This window comes from Globicephala melas, chromosome 12 (genome assembly GCF_963455315.2).
Source record: "Globicephala melas chromosome 12, mGloMel1.2, whole genome shotgun sequence".
NCBI lineage: Eukaryota > Metazoa > Chordata > Mammalia > Artiodactyla > Delphinidae > Globicephala > Globicephala melas.
Window position 1 is genome coordinate 59,204,584 of NC_083325.1, and position 22,979 is coordinate 59,227,562.

The 22,979-nt window shown below is 34.6% G+C and overlaps 1 protein-coding gene across 2 annotated transcripts in view; it reads left to right on the plus strand.

The window, feature by feature from the left end:
* The window catches only part of SOS1 (SOS Ras/Rac guanine nucleotide exchange factor 1), a 148,580-nt gene that overhangs the window by 59,933 nt on the left and 65,668 nt on the right, over window positions 1–22,979 (plus strand). For both annotated transcript variants that reach the window (XM_030857875.3, XM_030857876.3), the window contains exons 2-5: window positions 6,752–6,877; window positions 16,653–16,784; window positions 18,808–18,972; window positions 21,883–22,092. In XM_030857875.3, coding sequence (XP_030713735.1) covers window positions 6,752–6,877; window positions 16,653–16,784; window positions 18,808–18,972; window positions 21,883–22,092 — 633 coding nt within the window. The remainder of the gene's footprint in view (window positions 1–6,751; window positions 6,878–16,652; window positions 16,785–18,807; window positions 18,973–21,882; window positions 22,093–22,979) is intronic.

Consider the following 22,979-nt stretch of genomic DNA (forward strand, 5'->3'; position numbering starts at 1 on the left):
TAAGGTGTTAAACTTGAATTTCTTACCTTTCTGAAAAATATTACCCTCTTCTAGTATTTCCTATCCTAGTGAAATTAGTGGTTCTCCCTCATTGCTCTTCTCACTACCCCCAAAATAATTATCCAAACTTACCTCCTCACCTCTTTTACATCTCCCACTGCTTCTACATTGTTTCAGGCCTTCATTGTATCTTTTTACACAGGCTGCAGCATCCTTCCAACAAGTTTTGCTTTCTTCACTTTGATCTTTGTTTTAATCCATCCTTTATACTGACACCAGAGAGATTCTTCAGCAAATAGATCTAATTATGTCAATGTCTGTTTGAAACCCTTCTATCATTTTCTCCTGGCCTGATCACTTCTCAACTTCTTAGCATGACACACAAGCCTGCCCTTTCCAGTCTTAGCTTTTCCCAGGTGCAGTCTTTGATTCAACTCTTACAGTTTCCCCAATACATCATTTTATCTTGGCCTCTATGCCTCTTTATATGTTACCTCTTTTAGTAAAAGCCCTACTTCCTTATCTGCTTCCCTGTTGCACCTTATTCATCCTTTATAATCCAGTTCAAGTGTGTTTTATTTGTGAAGACTTCTGATACTCCTCACACACCATCAGCAAGGATCATTCTTTTTTTGGTTATCATTGTACCGTAAATATAACTCCATTGTAACCTCATAACGCTGTGTTAAGTCACTTGTTGACATGTCTAGCTCCTCTGTGAGCTGAACTCTTTGAGGGCAGATGTCATGTTCTCATTCATCTTCGTGTCCCCAGCAATGAGAGGAAATCGGGGGGGAAAAAAAAAATGTTACATACATGGGCCTAAAGGCTAATTAACAAGCCCTAAGAAATGCGAAAATATTTTCAGTCAGTTTTGTTTTTGGAAAAAATTTGTTCTCTGATTTGTTTTATTATTGTTGCTTTTAATTTTTTTTAACAAAGGCTTTTTTGCTTTGATTTTTAAATAAACCTCAAAATGAGGAGAAATAAGAACCTAAAACATCATACATTGACTAATTGTAACAATGAGAAATTGATTTAACAGTCCAAATCTTTATTATTTGCTATGGTAAAGGTTTTGAGCATACCAGTTTTATTTCAAATTCTGTTATGTGTTTAAATAAAAGTAGCAGATCTGGGCTCAAGATGTGACAAAGTACAATCCAGAAGTTTTCTAATTCTTCAGAGAGCCATTAGCTAGAAAAGGCTATGAAAGATTCATCAGAATTCAACTTAGTGTTTTCTAGCAGTTTACCCAAGGGGTTCCTGAATACAGTTAGAGGACTCATGGATCAAACAGCTAGGAATTGTTATAGATCTAATCTCTTTGCTATTCCAGATTCCATAAATCTGACAATAATAGCCACAAAGTTGCTTCTGAATTTGTTAGAAATTACTAGAGACAAAATGAACTGTCAAGACAGAAGCCGGCAGTCCTTAAGAAATGTTTAAAATTCAGTGGGTGGCATCTTTAACTGAATATGATGATTATTCCTTAATCGAATATGATGATTATACCTCAAAAGAATTACAGTCATGATCATATAAAATTCTTATTAATGGCTATCATTCATTTTTTAGTGAAGTTTTTGCATTTACTTTACTCAAATTACCTAAGATAAGTGCATTTAAAGAAGCATATGAAGTTTTCTATGTCAGTAAACCTAAGTATAAAACATAATGTTTTTGAAAACTGCATGTAAAGGAAAACCCCCATCAACTTTAAACCCAAGTCTAAATGCATATTATAATTGCTCTCATACACACATCCTTAGTGAATGTTAGTTGTAGATAGCTTCTAAAGGCTGTCATCAAATTTGGCAGTGTAACCTATTCTGTATAGTCTTGAATACTTTGGATCATTTGATCTATTAAATATCTTTGAGTACCATTTAGATGGAATGGAACACTTTAGGTGTTACACTATCTTATAGAAGAGAAGTGTTTTTTTATCCTATATGTATAAGGAAATGGAATGCTTCTTCTGTCTGCTCATTAAAGAAATCTCTTAACAGCATCTTCCTTGAAAGAATAAAGAGCAAAGTCTGTATTTCAGGAATTGGTGTTCTGCTTGTCTTTAAGCGTTTACCATTGTACATGTTTTTCAGTCAGAGATTTTGAAGTATTGTTTTTAGAGAATTAAAATAATTTATTAGTCTCATATGAATGAACCTTACGATTCTAATTTGACAGATTTAAGATGTGATAAAGGTTAATCTCCAGAAATTTAGGTGAACAGTTGGCATCATGCATTATTTTCTATTTAAGCCTAATTCTTTGTTTGATTTATTTACCTAATAGGTTTTATTTGGCTATTAGTAACCATCAACGAATAAAACTGTTTGAATTTGAATTTCTAAAATTTCATGTATCATACAAGGTGTCAAGCTTAACATTTTAACTATAAGTGATAAGCGGTATCACGGTTTTTGGTTTGTTTTTTTAAACCATAGCATTTCACCACTGTATTTATATACAGTTCATTTGATTCTACGTAATAAACATTGATTTTAGTTCTGACTGCCTTTATATGTTGATGGTTTCTGCCATAAGGATTTATTCTCCTGAAATCAACCAGACTTCTAGCATTACCACCACCCCTTTTAACTCTTAATTCTGAGAAAGATATTTTCTTCCTTTCTCCTGTATAACACAGAGGCTTTGAGTATTCCCTGAATGTCAGGGGTTTAGAGTGAAAAGCAAAGAGAAAATGATTCTATAAGTAGATAAACAAGGCCTTGCGTAATGGGAGCATCAATAGAGGAAATAGACAAGGGAACATGTAATTATAACTCAGTAGGACAAACCCAATAACAAAAATGTGATACCTAGTACAAGGATTAGCATAGAGCAGAGTATAAGACCCATAGAGCAGGGGCTGTTTTTTATTAATCTCTATATATCCAGTATTTAATAGGTTCAATAAATCAGTTAAATGAATGAGATTAATTCTGCTTTAGAAAGAGACAACAAGCAAGAAAGTCTACCCAAATGACACGAGATCTGGGGTTTGAAAGTCAGGCGAAATGGGAAGAGAATGAATGATAGCCATGGAGAACAGTGTGAGTGAAAACTGCATGCCATGTTTCACAAACTGTGAATAGTATGAATTGCTTCAGCATAAAGTGTAAATTGAAGAGCAGTTAAAGATGGAGCTATATTAGTGAAGAATTATACAGTTTCTATGGGTTTCTTTGAAAAACAGAACATTTAAAAAATATAATCTGATCAATTTACATTTTCTTGAACACTTTCTAAAATGTGTTTTGAGGTACCTAAACCACTTCCTCAAAAGGCTTGATATTTTTTAAAGTTAATTAGAATTATTATTGATTAAATATTTTCATCCTTTTTTTATATATAAATATCTTTATTTTTTGGCTATGCTGGGTTTTCGTTGCTGGGCGTGGGCTTCCTCTAGTTGTGGCGAGCGGGGGCCACTCTTCGCTGTGGTGTGCGGGCTTCTCATTGTGGTGGCTTCTCTTGTGGTGGAGCATGGGCTCTAGGCGCACAGGCTTCAGTAGTTGTGGCACACAGGCTCAGTAGTTGTGGCTCGCCTGCTCTAGAGCATAGGCTCAGTAGTTGTGATGCATGGGCTTAGTTGCTCCGCGGCATGTGGGATCTTCCTGGACCAGGGCTCCAACCCATGTCCCCTGCATTGGCAGGGAGATTCTTAACCACTGCGCCACCAGGGAAGTCCCTAAATATTTTCATCTTAATATTTATTATCTCTAGCAGTTTAGTTTTATGTCACATTTTTAGTATATTTACAATTTTATGTAATACATGGGATCGTTTGTGTAATCAATGATCACTTTACCCATTTTGAATGATTTTACCTTTTCAGATGATAAGATTTATAGTGCTGCATTTACATTTATGACATGCTGATGTTTCTTAAAGTATGACCGCATACTTCAAGCCAAGCTTTAGGGACTTCCCTGGTGATCCAGTGGTTAAGACTCCACACTTCCACTGCAGGAGGTGTGGGCTCGATCCCTGGTTGGGGAACTAAGATCCCATATGCTGCGTGGTGCAGCCAAGAGAAAAAAAAGCGAAGTTTTATATAGAAGCCCACTATATAAATAGATACAGTTCATGGACATTCTACTCCTTATGCTGAAGGAGCTACTAGGACTCCTCCAAGTTGACAGTCAGGGGTTTAGTGGAAAGAGCTTTGGCCTAAATACCAGGAGGCCCAGGTTCAGCATTACTAGTTAGCTACAGGATTGTGGGTGTGTCCTTTTTATTATCTGCTAAACAAAGGGACTGAGCGAAATGACTTCTAAAGTCTCTTTTACTTATAAAATTATGTTGTTTTATAAATCTGTAGCTGTATTTTATGTGATGCTGGAGCCTTGAATAGGAAAGTAACCCCAATTATAGCTACATTTTCCGGGACTACATCTTGGTGAAGCCAGGGGCTGTCTGTACTGTTTTTCATTTGTGAGATATAGTTTCTCTTGTTCAACATTTATAATAAGTTCCTCCCCACTCCCCCCCCCAGCCCATGTATAGTTGAGATTTTGGTAGGATAGGTGGAGATATCTAGCAAGTATTTTGATATATGGGTCTAAAAGTCAGGAGAAAAGTCAGGACTACAGGTAGATTTGGAGTCATCCATGCAGGTGATAAAAATGTGGAAGTAAATGAGATTAGTTGGCAGAGAGAACAGAAGAAGGGAGCAGACAGACAAGGAGGGACTCCACATTTGAGGGGTGAAGGAAGATATGGAACTCTGTAAGGAAAAAGAAACAAAGAAATAAGAGAAGCAGAAATAAGAGAAGCAGATAATAAGAAAAGAGAGTTTAAAAAAGTCGAGAGCCCTCCACCAAAAAAAAAAAAAAAAAAAACCCACCATGAAGTGTTAGGATTCAGTTGTCAAGGAAGATAAGCCAACCATGAAGTTAAAGGGTATCTAAGAAAACAGTTTAAGCCAATGAGGGCATGCAATTCAATGTATAAAAATAAAACTGTTCTCAAAAGTTCCAGGGTTTTTTTGGTTTCATTTTTAAAAGTTCTTTTTAATCATGCTTAGTGTTGAAGAGGAGTCTGTTTACAAACAAGTTTTGTTACCTACACAGATTAGTCAGAATGTGATGGCCTGGTGAATAGAAAGCTGAGAAACATGAATTCTGGGTTCTAGTCCATACTCCATCCATTATTTTAACTGCACAACCATTCAGTCATCTAATAGGGTGAGAGATTTGTAAGCAGATCAGTTACAATCAGGTTGGTAATAGCTATACCAAAAATGACAAAAAGTACTTGGGCAGATGATTTAAGCCTTTTGGGGCTCAGTTTCTTCACCTGTAAAATAATAGTAAATTGTTTCAAACGTCATAATTAATGTAGCACCCCTCACACAGTTCTGAATTGTCATAATGTTATTTGCCTCTAAAATACTTTTCTTTAAAAAGTATTATAAGTGCATATATATGTTTATATGCATGTCTATGTACTTTTACTATATATTTTAAAATTCATTATATGGTATACTTTATAATAAAATTTCTCCATACATTGAGGCTGTCAAACCCTCAGCTAATGAGGTGTATGTAGTAGGACAGACCATACTAAATGCTCTTGGCTAGTGAGTACTGTGTACTTTCATCCAATGAGAGCTCTGAGAGCTCTACCGTCCTTTAGAGAGTTGAGCATATTTTGAAACATGTATTGTTTGTCTCCTGAAACTGATTTTTCTGCCCTTTTCTAAAGTAGGGAACAGTTTTGACCCATAGTGAGTGACAAAGGGTTGCAAGTAAAGACTATCATGCTGGTTATTAAAATGTAAATTTTACAAAAACCGGTGGCCTAAGATGCCTCCAAAGAAATGGTTGAGGAAAATGAAGGTAAAGATTATTGGGCATTTATGAATGAGTGACCATCAAGTTATCTTCCTGAAGCATAGACAGTCTCACATTGTCAAAAGTGCCCATTTTGTGTCCTTTGATGTCGGGTGACTTTGTTCAACAGACATTTATCAAGCTTGTATTATGTGCCATGTACAGCGCTAGATGCTGGGGTTACTTTGATGAATAAGATATATCCCAGTTACTTTGGTGAATAAGATATATCCCTCTTGGATTTTATCATTGGGTAGGAAAGATAGAGTTAAACAAGGGACCCATAGGAGGTCAATTTTTCCCAAGCACTGTGTTGACTAAGTGTTCTAACTACCACTGGTTCTTGGCAAAAACCATATAAACTGCATCTTTTATCCCCAGCTCAGCCTCTCCCTCCCTCTCTATATTCCCACACTCCAGGATAACCATGGTTTAAGAAAAAAAAAGGAAATTATGCAATTAAGTATCTGAATCTCTAGAAACATGTTAATAAGCATGTATGGTGCACGTGGCTGGGAAAAAGGTTAAGAATTCCAGACTTGGGTCATAACATTCAAATCTGTATTTGCAAGCCAGACCATGTTCTTGAATACAAACCCACACTTAAAAAAACAAAATTATGGGCTTCCCTGGTGGCGCAGTGGTTGAGAGTCCGCCTGCCGATGCAGGGGACATGGGTTCGTGCCCCGGTCAGGGAAGATCCCACATGCCGCAGAGCGGCTGGGCCCGTGAGCCATGGCCGCTGAGCCTGCGCGTCCGGAGCTTGTGCTCCACAACGGGAGAGGCCACAACAGTGAGAGGCCCGCATACCGCAAAAAAAAACCCAAAAAACAAAATTATTTGTTTCATTTGTCTAATTAGATGAAACAAGCCTACATTTTAATTACTTTGCTTTTTGTTTATAGGTTCAGGGGCAAGTTCATCCTACTCTTGAGTCTAGTGATGATGCTCTTCAGTATGTTGAAGAATTAATTTTGCAGTTACTAAATATGCTATGCCAAGCTCAGCCCCGAAGTGCTTCAGATGTAGAGGTATGATAAATTTTGCCTTGTGTCTAATATGTGTGTTTATTGTAATGTCAGTGAAGGGGGAAAGAGTTTGCTTTTCAGTTCCACAAAATATATATATGGTATTTTAAAATAATGACTGGATTTATTTTAACTTTGTATTGAGTATATGATAGCTTGTATATGTTTTTGCTGTCAAACTATTCCATTATTTGCTTTTAATCTAAAATGAACTTTTATTGGCCTCTAAACACTGCTTCTTGATGCTAGAATGACAAATACACCTTTAAGAGTGGAATTTGTCAAGTGTTTTTATTTGTTTGTTTTTTAAAGCCAGCTGTCATTTCAAAAACATTTCAATTAATCCTTTGATCTTCAGTTGCTAGGTGTATTTTAGATAGAAGTGAACCACTTTCCACCAATTGGAAGGGAGGGAAACATCTAAAAATCTAGGAAGGAAGTTCTGTAATCTACAAAGATGACATGGCTCCTGTCTTTTTAGGGCTTATAGATTAGTGGAGATACAGGTAGGTATATGGGCGATAACATAATGTGATGTACTATGAGAAAAGGGTATGTGGGAAACGAAAAAATGGGTAAACTAATAACACAGACTTTGGGGCTTAAGGTGAGCTTCTCAGAACAAGGACCATCTAAATGGAGTTCTTGAGGAGTCAAGATTGAGAGGAGAAGAAAGGAGGTTTGAGTACCAACTATAGAAAACGGGAGATAGAGCTGGAAATACAAAAGGAGTTTTCTGGCAATGATGAAGGATCATTTGACTTTAAAGACCTTGAATGTATAGTATACAAATCTTTGCATTTCTGTGACATTTCTTCTGCAGTACTCGTTTGGGCACAAAAAGGATGGTTGAGTTGAATGGCATTTCACCATGGATATATAATGGCAGAACAGTAGGGCAAGAGAATTGTGGAAATTGGTAGCAGCAGTGCTTTACAACCCTTTTCAGGACACAACACACTAGAATGTAATCATGATTTTGCGGTACACAGTGACTGGGGAGGAGGTGTATCTCTGTCTACCCCAGGCCCTGCTCTGTTCCCCTGAGGGGTGAGGGATTGATATATAGTTACATTCAGTAGGAAGCTCAGCTGAAAAGAGCATCAGAGAATCAAATTGGATAAGGAAAAAAAGTGAAATTTACAAACAGCTGATATTTGAGTACTTGCTATAGTATCATACACTGGTTTAAACACTTCTATGTTTATGTTTCATTTAAAGTTTTTAATAACCCCATGAAGATGTTGCTGTCTTTTCCTTTAATAAGATATAAGGTCCAGAATATAAGGTCTTGTTCACTACCAAATCCCCAGCACCTAGAATATTGTCTGGCACTAAGAAGGCACTCAGAAAGTATGTGTTGAATGAATTAATGTGGAAACTGAAGCACAGAGAGGTTAAATAAGTTGCCCATGGTTACAGCTAGTAAGTAGTGAAGCCAAGACTCTAACCCAGAAAGCCTAAGCTTTCTGGGCATAAATTCTACTAAACTATTCTGCCAGGTAGGAGAGGGGAAGGTAGATTGGCAAAACATGGAGGGAACAGTATAGAATTTCCCAATAAGATCAGAGAGCTGATAACACTAGAATACCTGAGTGATAGAAATAGAAGAATAGATTGAGATCAGAGACAGAGTTGTTAGAATTTAGGATTTCTAAAGTAACATAGTTACAAAAGCAGGATGTGGCCATGTGGTGGTAGCTGGACTAGACATGAAGGTCCCTATAATGAAGTGTTCAAGGAGTTAAGAGGTCAGAGTATTTTATGTGTCCTTAATTTAAACAATAAAGTCACACAGGATGATGGCAGGACTTTACATGAGAGTGGAAGAGTGATATTCCAGAATCAGCTTGGGGAGTGGAAAAGATGCTAAATCCACCTTCATGTGGGTTTTGGGACAAGGGCATTTCCTGCTCTAGATGTCTTTAGGGGAGATCCAGATTTCAACTGAGGCAAAGAAATATTAAGCAACACTAAGTTACAGAGGTTGTGGATGTAGAAAAGATTGTGTACTATGGAATAGTAATTCATTTTGATTTTTAAAGTAATTCAAAGTAGGTTTATATATTTTATCCCATTTTTCCATTGAATTATAAGTAAAATACCTTTTATTCATAATTTCCTTTAGGCACTTATTAACATTGGGTTTTCAGAGTAGATCTTGAATAGAAATGGTTGCCTGACTCTCCTTGTTAACAACTCCGTTTGATCTTTTGGACCCTGATTAGGTTCTCCCACAGTGTTCATAAAATGTAGCATCCAATCCTATACCTAGTGTATTAGAATGGGGTTACAGATCGCATCATCATTCTGATGTTGGTATATTCCAGGTATTTGCTAGTTTGAAAACACTACAAACTCAAATTCAGCTCTTTCCAAATAATGTTGTGCTGTACCTATGTTTATCTAATTTTCTCCTTTCCATTAATATAAAAACTAACAATTTTCCAGTATTGAAGGAGATCTCCATGAATTCTCAAAAATTACTAATGAGTCTCAATCTTCCACTTGCACAGATTTAATCATTATGTAGGTACTCACGATTCTAGATAATAAGGGATATTTCATGGCTTTTTAATACTCAGAAAACTTCTGAGATATTGAAGATATTTACCCTCTGCCCTGTTGTGTTATTTTTAAGCAAGTAACTTGGACATTTAAAATAGATGTAGCCATGGGATATTCCAGTGAGCTGATGTTGTGGTTGGGAATGGACTTTTTGAAAGAGAATATATGACAGTAATAGAGTTAGCAATCAGTTGTGTAATAGGCTTCGTAATTTCAAAGTACTGTTATAGACATTTCTGTGCCCTTCCAACAATCCTGTGGAGTAGTTATTGTTCTCCTTGTTTTATATATTAGACAGTTAACCCGCAGAATGGTAGAACGGATTTTTTTAAAAAGATGGAAATCTAGTTCTTTTCCAATCAATAGTCAAATACCCTTCTTTGTGTACCGTTCCTGGAAGGGTATTTATTTAAGAATATGGAGATTGGAGATATTTAGATGAATATAATAGTGTCTTTAGATTCTTTTATCAGGAAATAATTTTCTTTAATTTCTTTAATGCATTTATGGAGCTTTCTTTTAAAATAATAAGGGCCATGACTTTAGCAAGCCCTTCAAATAAATTTTGAGGTAAGGGATAATTCATAAAAAAAATTAATTTGAAGGCCGTATAAAAAATGTGCTTTAAGAAATAGAGCAGTCTGATTTAGTGGAATATGTGAATTTTACTTCTGAAGAATACATTTTGATTACTTTAAAGTATAAGCATAATTCAAAGTAGGGTGGCAATTCTTGCTTAATATTCGGCCCCTAGGGGATTTGTTTCAATGAAAAACTAAAAGTGATTTTTAGTTGCCCTATAGTTTTAGGAAAATAGATACTTCAGAAGTGCTTGAAAACTAATGGGTTACATACGTATCTATAATCTTGCTTATGCTAATTTAAAAGTTTTGATAAATTGTGCTACAGGTTATTACAGACTATGAACTATCGTAGTTCAAATGAATGGGATTTTGTTTTGTTGATGTAGCTAATGTTCACTAATCCATGGCACCAATATTTGAGTATCCACTATTTGTCAGGCAGTGTTCCAGATGAATAAGGTAGTATATATAAACTCCCTGGGAATGCAGAGAAGGGGTATATGTTATTTGGTCCTGTCTTTTTAAAATTATGTTTTAAAAGATAGTGTATAAAAATTCCTCCAATCTGGTTTGCTCTCCCTCTCCTCATTTTGTATATTTAGTCGTTTTAAAAGTAGCAGTAAAACCAGTAGTATTTTTTCTGATATATCCCTGATAAAGTATATATTTATTTATTTAAAAATTTTTATTTTATTGAAGTATAATTGAGTTACAATATTGTCTTAATTTCTCCTGTACAGCAGTGATTCAATCATACATATATTGTTTTTCATATTCTTTTCCATTATGGTTTATTATAGTATATTGAATATGATAGTTCCCTGTGCTATACAGTATGACCTTGTTGTTTATCCATAAGTATATTCTTTTTTTTTTAAATTAATTAATTAATTTATTTTTGGCTGCGTTGGGTCTTCAGTGCTGCTGGTGGGCTTTCTCTAGTTGCGGTGAGCGGGGGCTACTCTTCGTTGCGGTGTGCGGGCTTGTCATTGCAGTGGCTTCCCTTGTTGCAGAGCATGGGCTCTAGGTGTGCGGGCTCCGTTGTGGCACTCGGGCTCAGTAGTTGTGGCTCGTGGGCTTTAGAGCACAGACTCAGTAGTTGTGGCGCGTGGGCTTAGTTGCTCTGTGTCATGTGGGATCTTCCCGGGCCAGGGCTCGAACCCATGTCCCCTGCACTGGCAGGCAGATTCCTAATCACTGTGCCTCCAGGGAAGTCCCCCATAAGTATATTCTTTTAAATTTCTTAAGTCTTGTTCTTTCATAATTGTACTTGTTTTTATTTCTCTCTGGTTGACTAGACTGATTCCATTTGTAATATCTTTTTTTCCTGTTTCCCTTTCTCGCCTGTGTGTCCTGTATTTAACCAACTTTAATTTCTTAGGACACTGATAGATTTTTCCTCTCATTTAACTCAGGCTTTCTTGGACTCTTTTTTTTTTTCATATATATATATGTGTGTGTGTGTGTGTGTGTGTGTGTGTGTGTGTGTGTATATATATTCTCTTTCAGATTCTTTTCCCTTATAGGTTATTGCATAATACTGAGTATAGTTCCCTGTGCTATACAGTAGATCCTTGTTGGTTGGTTATCTATTTTTTTTAACATCTTTATTAGAGTATAATTGCATTACAGTGGTGTGTTAGTTTCTGCTTTATAACAAAGGGAATCAGCTATATGTATACATATATCCCCATATTTCTTCCCTCTTGCATCTTGGTTATCTGTTTTATACACAGTAGTTTGTATGTTTATCCCGGCCTATTAATTTATCCCCATTCCCACCCCCTTTCCCCTTTGGTAACCGTAAGTTTGTTTTCTGTGTCTGTGAGTCTCTTTCTGTTTTGGAAGTAAGTTTATTTATGTCTTTTTTTCTTTCTTTTAGATCCCACATATAAGCGATATCATATAATTGTAATTGTCTTTCTCACTTAGTAGGATAATCTCTGGGTCCATCCATATTGCTGCAAATGGAATAATTTCATTCTTTTTTATGGCTGAGTAATATTCCATTGTATATATATATCACATCTTCTATATCCATTCATTTGTTGATGGACAATTAGGTTGATTCCATGTCTTGGCTATTGTAAATAGTGCTGCAGTGAACATTGGGGTGCATGTATCTTTTTGAATTAAGGTTTTCTCTGGATGTATCCCCAGGAGAGAGATTGCAGGATCATATGGTAGCTCTATTTTTAGTTTTTTGAGGAACTTCCATACTGTTCTCCATAGTGGCTGCACCAATTTACATTCCCACCAACAGTGTAGGAAGGTTCCTTTTTTCCATACCTTCTTCAGCATTTATTATTTGTAGACTTTTTGATGATGGCCATTCTAACCGGTGTGAGGTGGTACCTCATTGTAGTTTTGATTTGCATTTCTCTAATAATTAGCGATGTTGAGCGTCTTTTCATGTGCCTTTTGCCCATCTGTATGTCTTCTTTGGAATAATGTCTATTTAGGTCTTCTGCCCTTTTTTTGATTGGGTTGTTTGTTTTTTTTGATATTGAGCTGTATGAGCTGTTTGTATATTTTGTAAATTAATCCCTTGTGAGTCTCATCATTTGCAAATGTTTTCTCTCCCATTCTATACGTTGTCTTTTCATTTTGTTTATGGTTTCCTTTGCTGTACAAAAGCTTTTTAAGTTTTATTAGGTCCCATTTGTTTATTTTTGTTTTTATTTCCATTTCTCTAGGAGGGGGATCCAAAGAGATATTGCTGCGATTTATGTCAGAGAGTGTCTTGTCTATGTTTTCCTCTAGGAGTTTTATAGTATCCGATCTTAAATTTAGGTCTTTAATCCATTTTGAGTTTATTTTTGTGTATGGTATTAGAAAACGTTCTAGTTTTATTCTTTTACATGTAGCTGTCCAGTTTTCCCAGCGCCACTTATTGAAGAGACTGTTATTTCTCCATTGTATATTTCTGCCTCCTTTGTCATAGATTAATTGACTATAGGTAAGTGGGTTTATTTCTGGGCTGTCTTGTTCCATTGATCTATATTTCTGTTTTTGTGCATGTACCATACTGTTGTGATGACTGTAGCTTTGTAGTATAGTCTGAAGTCAGGGAGCCTGATTCCTCCAGATTTGTTTTTCTTAAGATTGCTTTGGCTATTCAGGGTCTTTTGTGTTTCCATACAAATTTTAAAAAATCTTGTTATAGTGCTTTGAAAAATGCCATTGGTAATTTGATAGAGATTGCATTGAATGCTGTAGATTGCCTTGGGTAGTATGGTCATTTTGACAATATTGATTCATCCAGTCCAAGAACACAGTATATCTTTCCATCTGTTTGTGTCTTCTTTGATTTCTTTCATCAGTGTCTTATAATTTTTGAAGTACAGGTCTTTTACCTCCTTAGGTAGGTTTATTCCTAGGTATTTTACTCTTTTTGATGTGATGGTAAATGGAACTGTTTCCTTAATTTCTCTTTCTGATCTTTCATTGTTGGTGTATAGAAATGCAACAGATTTCTGCATATTAATTTTGCATCCTGCAACTTTCCTGAATTCATTGGTGAGCTCTAGTTGTTTTCTGTTAGTGTCTTTAGGATTTTCTATGTAGAGCGTGATGTCATCTGCAAACAGTGACAGTTTTAGTTCTTTTATTCCAATTTGGATCCCTTTTATTTCTCTTTCCTTTTATCTTAGACTTTTTTCCCCGTGAGCTGAATTCTTAAATTTTAAAAGTTTGCATTTCCTTTCCCATTCATTTTTTCTTTAACTTTCTTTTCCTTCACATCCTAAAGAATCTTTGTAATTTCTAATAAGTTTGCCATTCACATTTTGATTTCCCAAGTGATTTCACAGTATTTTCTACCTTTCTAGACAGAAAAAAAAAATTCTTCTACACATTCTAAGCCTTTATTACTATTAATAGCACTTCAAAAGTACCTCCAGGTCTGAATATTTACACTGAAGTGCATGTGTAGGAATTTTTATAGATCCTAGAATGTTTCTATTGGAATTGATCATCAAGATTATCTATTTAGACACCTTTATTATGTAAAGGAAAAGACAAGGTTCTGCTAATAAGAGACAGAGCTGAATTGCAAACCTAGCTCTCTATCTTTTATTTTTCCCAAAGCCACTAAATATCAATCAAGGTGGAATTTCTCAATTTAAAACAAAACTATTAATCTTGAAAGTGGCATCTTGAAAGAGTATCTTGAAAGAGTAATAGACTTTATTTAATTCATGAATCTTTCATTGATCATTTCTCCTTGGGCTTCTTTACCTTAAATTATATAAGATAATTATAAAAATAAATTTTATTTTGCTCTAAAATTGTAATTAAATTTGCCACTACAAGATACAAAGTATTTCTTTCAGTCTGGCCTTTCCACATTCAAGGCATCTATTTTGACCCTATTAATCTTTCCCATGACCTTTGGTATTACCTCATAAATATACAGTCCAGTAATACACAAGTAAGTTTAAAATGTTTTCTTCATCATTATTATTTTCCCTTTCTTGCCTTCTCTTTTAGCATTCCTGACTTTCCTTCCCCTTCTTTCTCAAAACAATAGATAAACTCAGAATTAGGTTGATAAAATTGAGATGGGCAAGGATTGCTGTTCTGTTTTCTTTCTCTTCTACCTCAACCCCTGCCTACAGTTTGCCTTGTAATTCTACTGATGATTTTTCTTCAAAGATGTATGTTAAATGTATTTAGAATTATTAGATTGAGTTCACCTTCTGTTCTGTTCTCCTGCTTTCTATCACCACTACACAGCAGTGCTTTTTAGATTCTAGGTCATCACCCCTTATGCCCAACTAACATTTTTATAAATGAATAGGAAAAATCAGTACATTGCCTATAGTAAAAGAAGGTTTTGTTTTATGAAACTTTGTTCCAGTGTACTATGTATGTGATATACAAGAATGCAATGTAAAATGTATTAAGATTTCTTACTATGCATTGAGGTCCCCCCCACCAAAAAAATGTTAGCCATAGGGCTATACTATTATAAGGTCTGTAATCATTTATTCAGTTAACCATGGGTTAAACCCATCAGTATGAAATTTTTAATTGGGAATCATGGTAAAGTTAGTCCTAAATCTCTTGTCATTTTTGGATTATCAAGTCTGTAGTATTGATTTGGAAAAAAGGAAAAGAATTCTTGTTTTGGACATTCTTTTCCACCCTTTTCCTTCTTCCTTTGTTAGTCCTTTTTCACCTGCCGAACTCCCCCAGTATTTTGGACCTTTGTATTGCCTTTATTATATGAGGGTGTAGCATCCTAGCAAATAGCTTTTCAACTAGACATTTGAAAATGTCTGTAAACTCCATTTTTAACTACAATAATTTCTGTGATTAGATTTAAAATGATCACTTCTTTTTTTTTTTTTTTTTTTTTGCGGTACACGGGCCTGTCACTGCTGTGGCCTCTCCCGTTGCGGAGCACAGGCTCCGGACGCGCAGGCCCAGCAGCCATGGCCCACGGGCCCAGCCGCTTTGCGGCATGTGGGATCCTCCTGGACCGGGGCAGGAACCCGTGTCCCCTGCATCGGCAGATGGACTCCCAACCACTGTGCCACCAGGGAAGCCCTAAAATGATCACTTCTTATATTTAGAAGCTGACTTATCCTTGAACATAGATGAAGAGAAAATTTCTTAAATTTGAATGGGTTAAACTATTTTCAGTTTATAAATTTGTTATTAACATGTCCTGGAATCAATGTTTCCTTTCCCTCCACAGAATATCACATAGCAATCTTTTTCATTTTCCATCTTAGTAGCAATTGACAAAACTTTTAATTTACACTTACAATCAGGAGTGATGTTAAACAGTTTTTATATATTACTAACTAAATACGGAGCAATTTAAAATACATGTTAAAATTGTGTAATAGCGACCTCTACTGGTTTTAATTATGGTATACTGAAAGTGGATTTTAAAAACTTCAGAGCATGAAAGTAGTACCTTTTGTTTGAAGTGAATTATATTAGTTTATTAAAGTCGGGAAATTCAGCTTTTACATGAGTTCTTTCACTTTCAATGGAAATTCTAACCGGATAACTGCTGGATTAAAATGAAATATCTTGATAAAAATTAATAACCTGTGGAAGATTCAAACTCTAATGATAAGCTACAGTGTATTAAAGTTGCTGTTACTAATGTAAACCCTTGATTTCCATGATTTATAAATAGTTTTGAAGTCAAGTACCTTTGCATGATGGATAAAGGAAAAAATTCTTAGAAGTTTCAAGTAGAAAATGCTATTTTAGTTTGTAATTGGTGTTGAAATAAAGGGCAAATGAGAACTGGATTTAGATATTTTCTTTTTAAGCTTAGGTCTTGTTCCTTGCAATTTTATATAAGTAATGTTTTAAATAGCATCTACTCATTCTTGTCATTAGCTTTACCACAGTGAAGTTGAAATTCAGAATGTGATTTTTCCCCTAGTTAATAGAAGGAACATTTAGTCTCTTAATTGCGTAATTAAGAAACTAGTACATTGGCAGTTATGGTTTTCTCTTAGCTTAGGTATGTTTGTAGTATAAATTATACTACATGTGAAAGCCTGCTTTTGGTATTCTTTGATTTTAAAAGTAAATTGTAAGTGAAGAGCACTATTTAATATATTTGTTGCTTAGTTGTTATTTTCCTATTTTCCAAGGAACGTGTTCAAAAAAGTTTCCCTCATCCAATTGATAAGTGGGCAATAGCTGATGCCCAGTCGGCTATTGAAAAGAGGAAGCGAAGAAACCCTTTATCTCTCCCAGTAGAAAAAATTCATCCTTTGTTAAAGGTAAAACTGAAATACTGCCTTCTTGCCTTTTAAAAGCAAAATAAAACCCATGATTTTCAAACACAAAGAGTATGTTTTACGGATAATAGAGTCAACTGAAGAGTGACATTCTCTCGTTTTAATTTTTCCAGGAATTTATGTCATGGGGAGGGATGATATAATAGGAAACTATAAGTTGGACAACATGACTTAAAGTAATTTCATACCAACAGTAATAATCAAGCAAATTGAAAGCACTAAGAAAAGTTATAATTGTGGATTTTGTTCATCTCAGATGTTAATAGAACCTCAAAGAGAACTTGTAAAACTCCTTTTTTTGTTGGCTAGACCTAAGTGTCCCTATAAATCCTTCACATAGTTAGACGTGTAGGGACCTCTGTGAGACTGCCATAGGGCTATGTGTAATCTCTGAACAAAAATTCCATAAAGATCACCTATACTATTTAGTCCTATTTGTCATTTATATTAGTCAGTCAGTTGAATCTCTCCAGAACTAATAGAAAAAATAACTGCTGGGAACTCTAATAATGTGATTTCTTTTTTATTTAATACAATGAACAAACTATTGATTAACTCTCACATCAAAAATATAGGTATGATAATAATTAAAACCTTAATAATACTTCTCTGATATCAATAATTTTATGTGTACTATAATACAAGTAAAATGCTAATGCTTGCATACATTATCTGTAGGTTTTATTATTCAACAGAGTTAATTATTATCATCCCCACTTTGTAGATGAGATAACTGAGGCAGAAGGTGATTAAGCAACTTTTAGTTCACAGGACTCTAAGTGAATAGCATTAGGAAATCCACGTCAGTTTGATCTTGTACAAGATTTAAGACTGAACACTTGGGTGATTAAGACTATCAAAAGGTTACGTTTTGTCCTTTGTTGTTTGAATAGAAATATCTACCTATATCTTACTAACTGGTCTGAGGAAGTAAGTTCAAGTTATAGAAAATTACTAAGCTGTTAGTCATTGCACTTCTTTATAATTCTCTTTTCATGATTTTTATAGCCATACTTTGAATTATATTCTAAGAGAATTAACAAGTTGAGGTATGTGCATGCTGTATTAATGATTCTAAATGTTGCATTTTAGGGTCTAATTGTGGGTATCATTTCAATTTATTAATATATCCATATCACTATAAACAGTTAATAGTTTTTACATATTCTTAAAGGTAAATGCAACCTGTTCCCAACTTATAAGTAAACTTTTTTTTTTAAGTATAGTTGATCTACAATGTTATATTAGTTTTAGGTGAACAACATAGTGATTCAATATTTTTAGAGATTATACTCCATTTAAAGTTGTTATAAAATATATAAGTAAACTTATTATTTTGAAGGTTTTTTTCTTAATTGGATTGTTTACAAAATAGAATTTATTTTCCTATAGGAATTGGTCAGCCCCACAAAAGCCCATACTCTCTTTGAAGTCTAATAATAGGACTATTTAATGTGCCCTTAATAACCACTGTTGTTCAGCAAGACATAGCATGAATTTTTTTCCATAGAAACAGCCCAGATACCAGGAATGAATGTACCACTAGGGTTTTTAGGAAGCCCAGGTTCCTTTGGAAAGAAGGATAGAGGTATAAGGATGGTAGATATTCCCAGATACCAATAATATATTAACTCTTGTTCTGCATAAAAGAAAAAACCCTCATTTGTCATTCTTAATTCCAGGTATTCTGAATTAGGTAACAATGAACATTTTTCCCCTCCCCCAAACTTGGGCTTCCATTCCTAGTTTAGGGATTATCTATTTACTTACCTGTACTTCTTAAGTATTTTACATGATCATAGGTAATTTTGCCTTACCTTTTCTTAGTTTACATTTTCAAATAGCAATATGTATATTATTCATAGATGAACTACTTAAAATTAAATGCTGTTGATAATCATACGCCTCAGTAAAAGTTAAGCTAAACTGTATACACTTTTTAAAAACTCAGTGTGTCAAATTTGTAGTAAATAATTTTAAACATGCTTTTCTTTTAATTTTTCAGGAGGTCCTAGGTTATAAAATTGACCACCAGGTTTCTGTTTACATAGTAGCAGTATTAGAATACATTTCTGCAGACATTTTAAAGCTGGTGGGGAATTATGTGCGAAATATACGGCATTATGAAATTACAAAACAAGATATTAAAGTGGCAATGTGTGCTGATAAGGTAGGATACAGATCTATATGTTTTGTTCTTAAATTTTTATTCATGACTTACTGGGTGCTAACATACTACTTAGACTGAATAAAATTGTATATTGTTTGTTAGGACATACTTTTAGTACTCTAATGGCAAGAACTCCAGATATCACTTTATGTAAATAAAGTATTATATATATAGTATTTAAATGTGTTTAAGTATGTCATGTAGCTTTTCTTTTATGTGTTGCTGCATGTAGGGTTAATAACAGTAATAATCTCTTATTAGCGAATTTCTTAAATTTTTATTTGCATTGGAAGACTTAGAAGATTATGGATTTACTTGAAAAGAATATTCAAAAATGTAAAAATACTGGGTTGGCCAAAAGGTTCATTCGTAAGATGGCTCTCTAGTAGCGCTTAGTTGTCTTTAACTTCATTTGAAACAGTTTTGTTAGATTGTATTGTGACAGCTGTCATTTCAGTATGCATTTAAAAAAGACTTATCAAAATTGGTGAATTTTTGTGTAGCCATTTTAATATTGAAGATGGAAGAAAAACAACATTTTCGGCATATTATGCTGTATTATTTCAAGAAAGGTAAAAATGCAACTGAAACACAAAAAAAGATTTGTGCAGTGTATGGAGAAGGTGCTGTGACTGATCAAATGTGTCAAAAGTGGTTTGGGATATTTCGAGCTAGAGATTTCTCTCTGGATGATGCTCAACAGTCAGGTAGACCATTTGAAATTGATAGCGAGCATATGGAGACATTAAATGAGAACAGTCAACGTTATACCACGTGGGAGATAGCTGACATACTCAAAATATCCAAATCAAGCACTGAAAATCATTTGCACCAGCTTGGTTATGTTAATCGCTTTGATGTTTGGGTTCCACATAAGTTAAGTGAAAAAAATCCTTGACCATATTTCCGCCTGCAATTCTCTGCTGAAATGTAATTAAAACATTCCATTTTTTAAACAAATTGTGATGGGCGATGAAAAGTGGATACTGTACAACAGTGTGGAACGGAAGAGATCGTGGGGCAAGTGGGGCAAGATCCCACCAACCACACCAAAGGCCGGTCTTCATCCAAAGGTGATGTTGTGTATATGGTGGGATTGGAAGGGAGTCCTCTATTATGAGCTCTTCTGAAATACCAAATGATTAATTCCAGTAAGTACTGCTCCCAACTAGACCAACTGAAAGCAGCACTCGACGATAAAGCATCCAGAATTAGTCAACAGAAAATGCATCATCTTCCATCAGAATACCGCAAGACCACATGTTTCTTTGATGACCAGGCAAAAACTGTCACAGCTTGGCTGGGAAGTTCTGATTCATCCGCCGTATTCACCAGACATTGCACCTTCGAATTTCCATTTATTTCAGTCTTTACAAAATTCTCTTAATGGAAAAAATTTCAATTCCCTGGATGACTGTAAAAGACACCTGGAACAGTTCTCTGCTCAAAAAGCTAAAAAGTTTTGGGAAGGTGGAATTATGAAGTTGCCTGAAAAATGGCAGAAGGTAGTGGAACAAAATGGGTGAATACGTTGTTCAATAAATTTCTTGGTGAAAATGTATCTTTTATTTTTACTTAAAAACGAAGGAACTTTTTGGCCAACCCAATACTAAATTCTTGAGAGTTTAATTTCTTTGCCTAGCTTTCTTTATGTTTTTTTTTCCTAGCTTTCTTTAGATACTACTTGTATGGTTTTACTATGATTATGTTAAGAGCAAACATTTATTGAAAGTTAAGCATATATGCGACTTATCTCATTTGGTCCTTATGATATCCCTCTAAGGTAGATGCTCTTATCTACATTTTATAAAAGGGAAACTGAAGTTCAGAGAGATAAAGAAATTGGTCTAGAATTTTCTGAGAAGTTCAAAGCCTAGACGTGCACTCCAGATCTGAGTCTAAGTCATTGCGCTGTACTGTCTCAGTAATTTTATTTTATAAAAATGAGTTTTCAGAAAAGAAAATATTTTCTGATGAAGCATTTCACTCCCTTTTTTCCAACTATTATTGATTCGGAATATTCTTTCTGATTGCTGAATCCACTTAAATATATTTTAGTATATTTGTTCTTTCAGAATGTAAAAATCACCTCATCTGAAGGATTTCAGATGCTTTTATTTTTTAATGAATGAGTATTTGATTTTAAAATAGTTATTTTTCAATGAATATAAAATATTTGATACTTTTAAGTGAATTGATAAGATATTTCTGAGTATGTAGTACGTGCTCACACAGAGAAGAGATGCAAGAGAAATATAGAACGAGAATGTAAATTTGATGAAAGGGTACTTACATTTGTGAAACAAGCAGAAAGTAATACAAGATAAAATATTTTATTATGTTATAGGGATAATGATGTTGAAGTTCACAGGAGGGAAAAGATAAGGTTTAGCAAGAGTAGTAATAGTAGACTTCTTGGATAATGATGTTGAAGTTCACAGGAGGGAAAAGATAAGGTTTAGCAAGAGTAGTAATAGTAGACTTCTTGGAAAAAAACAGGACTTATTTTGATCAATCACCAACAAACGTAGGAATTATTCAAATATGAATTATGTGAGGCCCTGGAATGAAGTGGTGATGTCAAGGTTATGAAACAGAGGAAACTAAGAGAGAAATCCAAGACAAGATTTGGAAACAAATTAGAAGTAATACACGGTTAACAAGAGAGACAGACAGACAGATACTTGTATTGACAGAGAACTTGGAAGAGGCAGTTTGTGATACCTGATGTAGAATTTTTGTCTTAGAGAAGCTGTGGAGGGGGAAATGACATTATATCCGAGAAGAGGTAATTGTGTGTCTGCTTATTATCATTTAAGAACTGTATTCAAATAATAGCTTAGGGTGCTTCACTTCAAGTTGAACTACAGATTCATATTTTATTATACTTTTTTCTATCTCTGACTGTAGGTATTGATGGATATGTTTCATCAAGATGTAGAAGATATAAATATATTATCTTTAACTGATGAAGAGCCTTCCACCTCAGGAGAGCAAACTTATTATGATTTGGTAAAAGCATTTATGGCAGAAATTCGACAATACATAAGGGAACTTAATTTAATTATAAAAGTTTTTAGAGAGCCCTTTGTCTCCAATTCAAAATTGTTTTCAGCTAACGTAAGTATCATTGAATAAATGTATATCATTGCATGTGTTGTTAATTTTACATGACCACTCAAATCTGAATTTGTATAGTTCATGATAGCTAATTGGTCCACTTTTTAAAAGTAGTGGGATTTAATTCATCATGACTGTGATCAAAAATAAAGTTGCTACAACAGTTTTGATAAATTAAACATCAGAAATTAAAAGACAAAATCTAAACTAGACTGATTGTGTAAGTACAAATGAATTCACAGACTCTTCCATGTACTCCAAAGAATAAAACGTCTTGTTTAGGTGGAAGGTTTCTATGTTTAATTTGACTCATTTGTATCATTGAACCAACACTTCATCAGGGCTGCCTATATTTTTGATGCCATACTTGGCAATGGGGATTCAAAGATGAATAAAAAACCGTTCTTCTGTCAAGTTTAGTCCAGTCAAGACAGAAATGTAAACTTTAAATTAAGTTGCAATACAATGTGGTAATTACCATAAACAGAAGTATGACAACAGTATTTTGGGGAGCACAAAGGAAGGTGCCAATAACTGAAAATTAGAGGAGGGACTGCTGATCTTATAGTAGTAATTAGACCAACCTTATTGGGTCCTGGAGAAATGCTAAATGGGAACAGTTGAGATTGTCTAAGGGAGTTGCAGTCTAGTAATTTCTAGAACTGTAGCTACATAGTCACAGGTGACTGATGGAGAAGTGGTGCTCACAACAGAGGCTGAGACTGGTATTCACTCACTGTTATGGCAATGAGCAGACATTAAAAAATAAAGGAGTGGATTTTGAGTCACACAAATCTGTAAATATAGTAAAAAAACATTGAATTGTTCACTTTAGGATGAATTGCATGGTATGTAAATTATATTTTAATAAAGTTGTTTAAAAACAA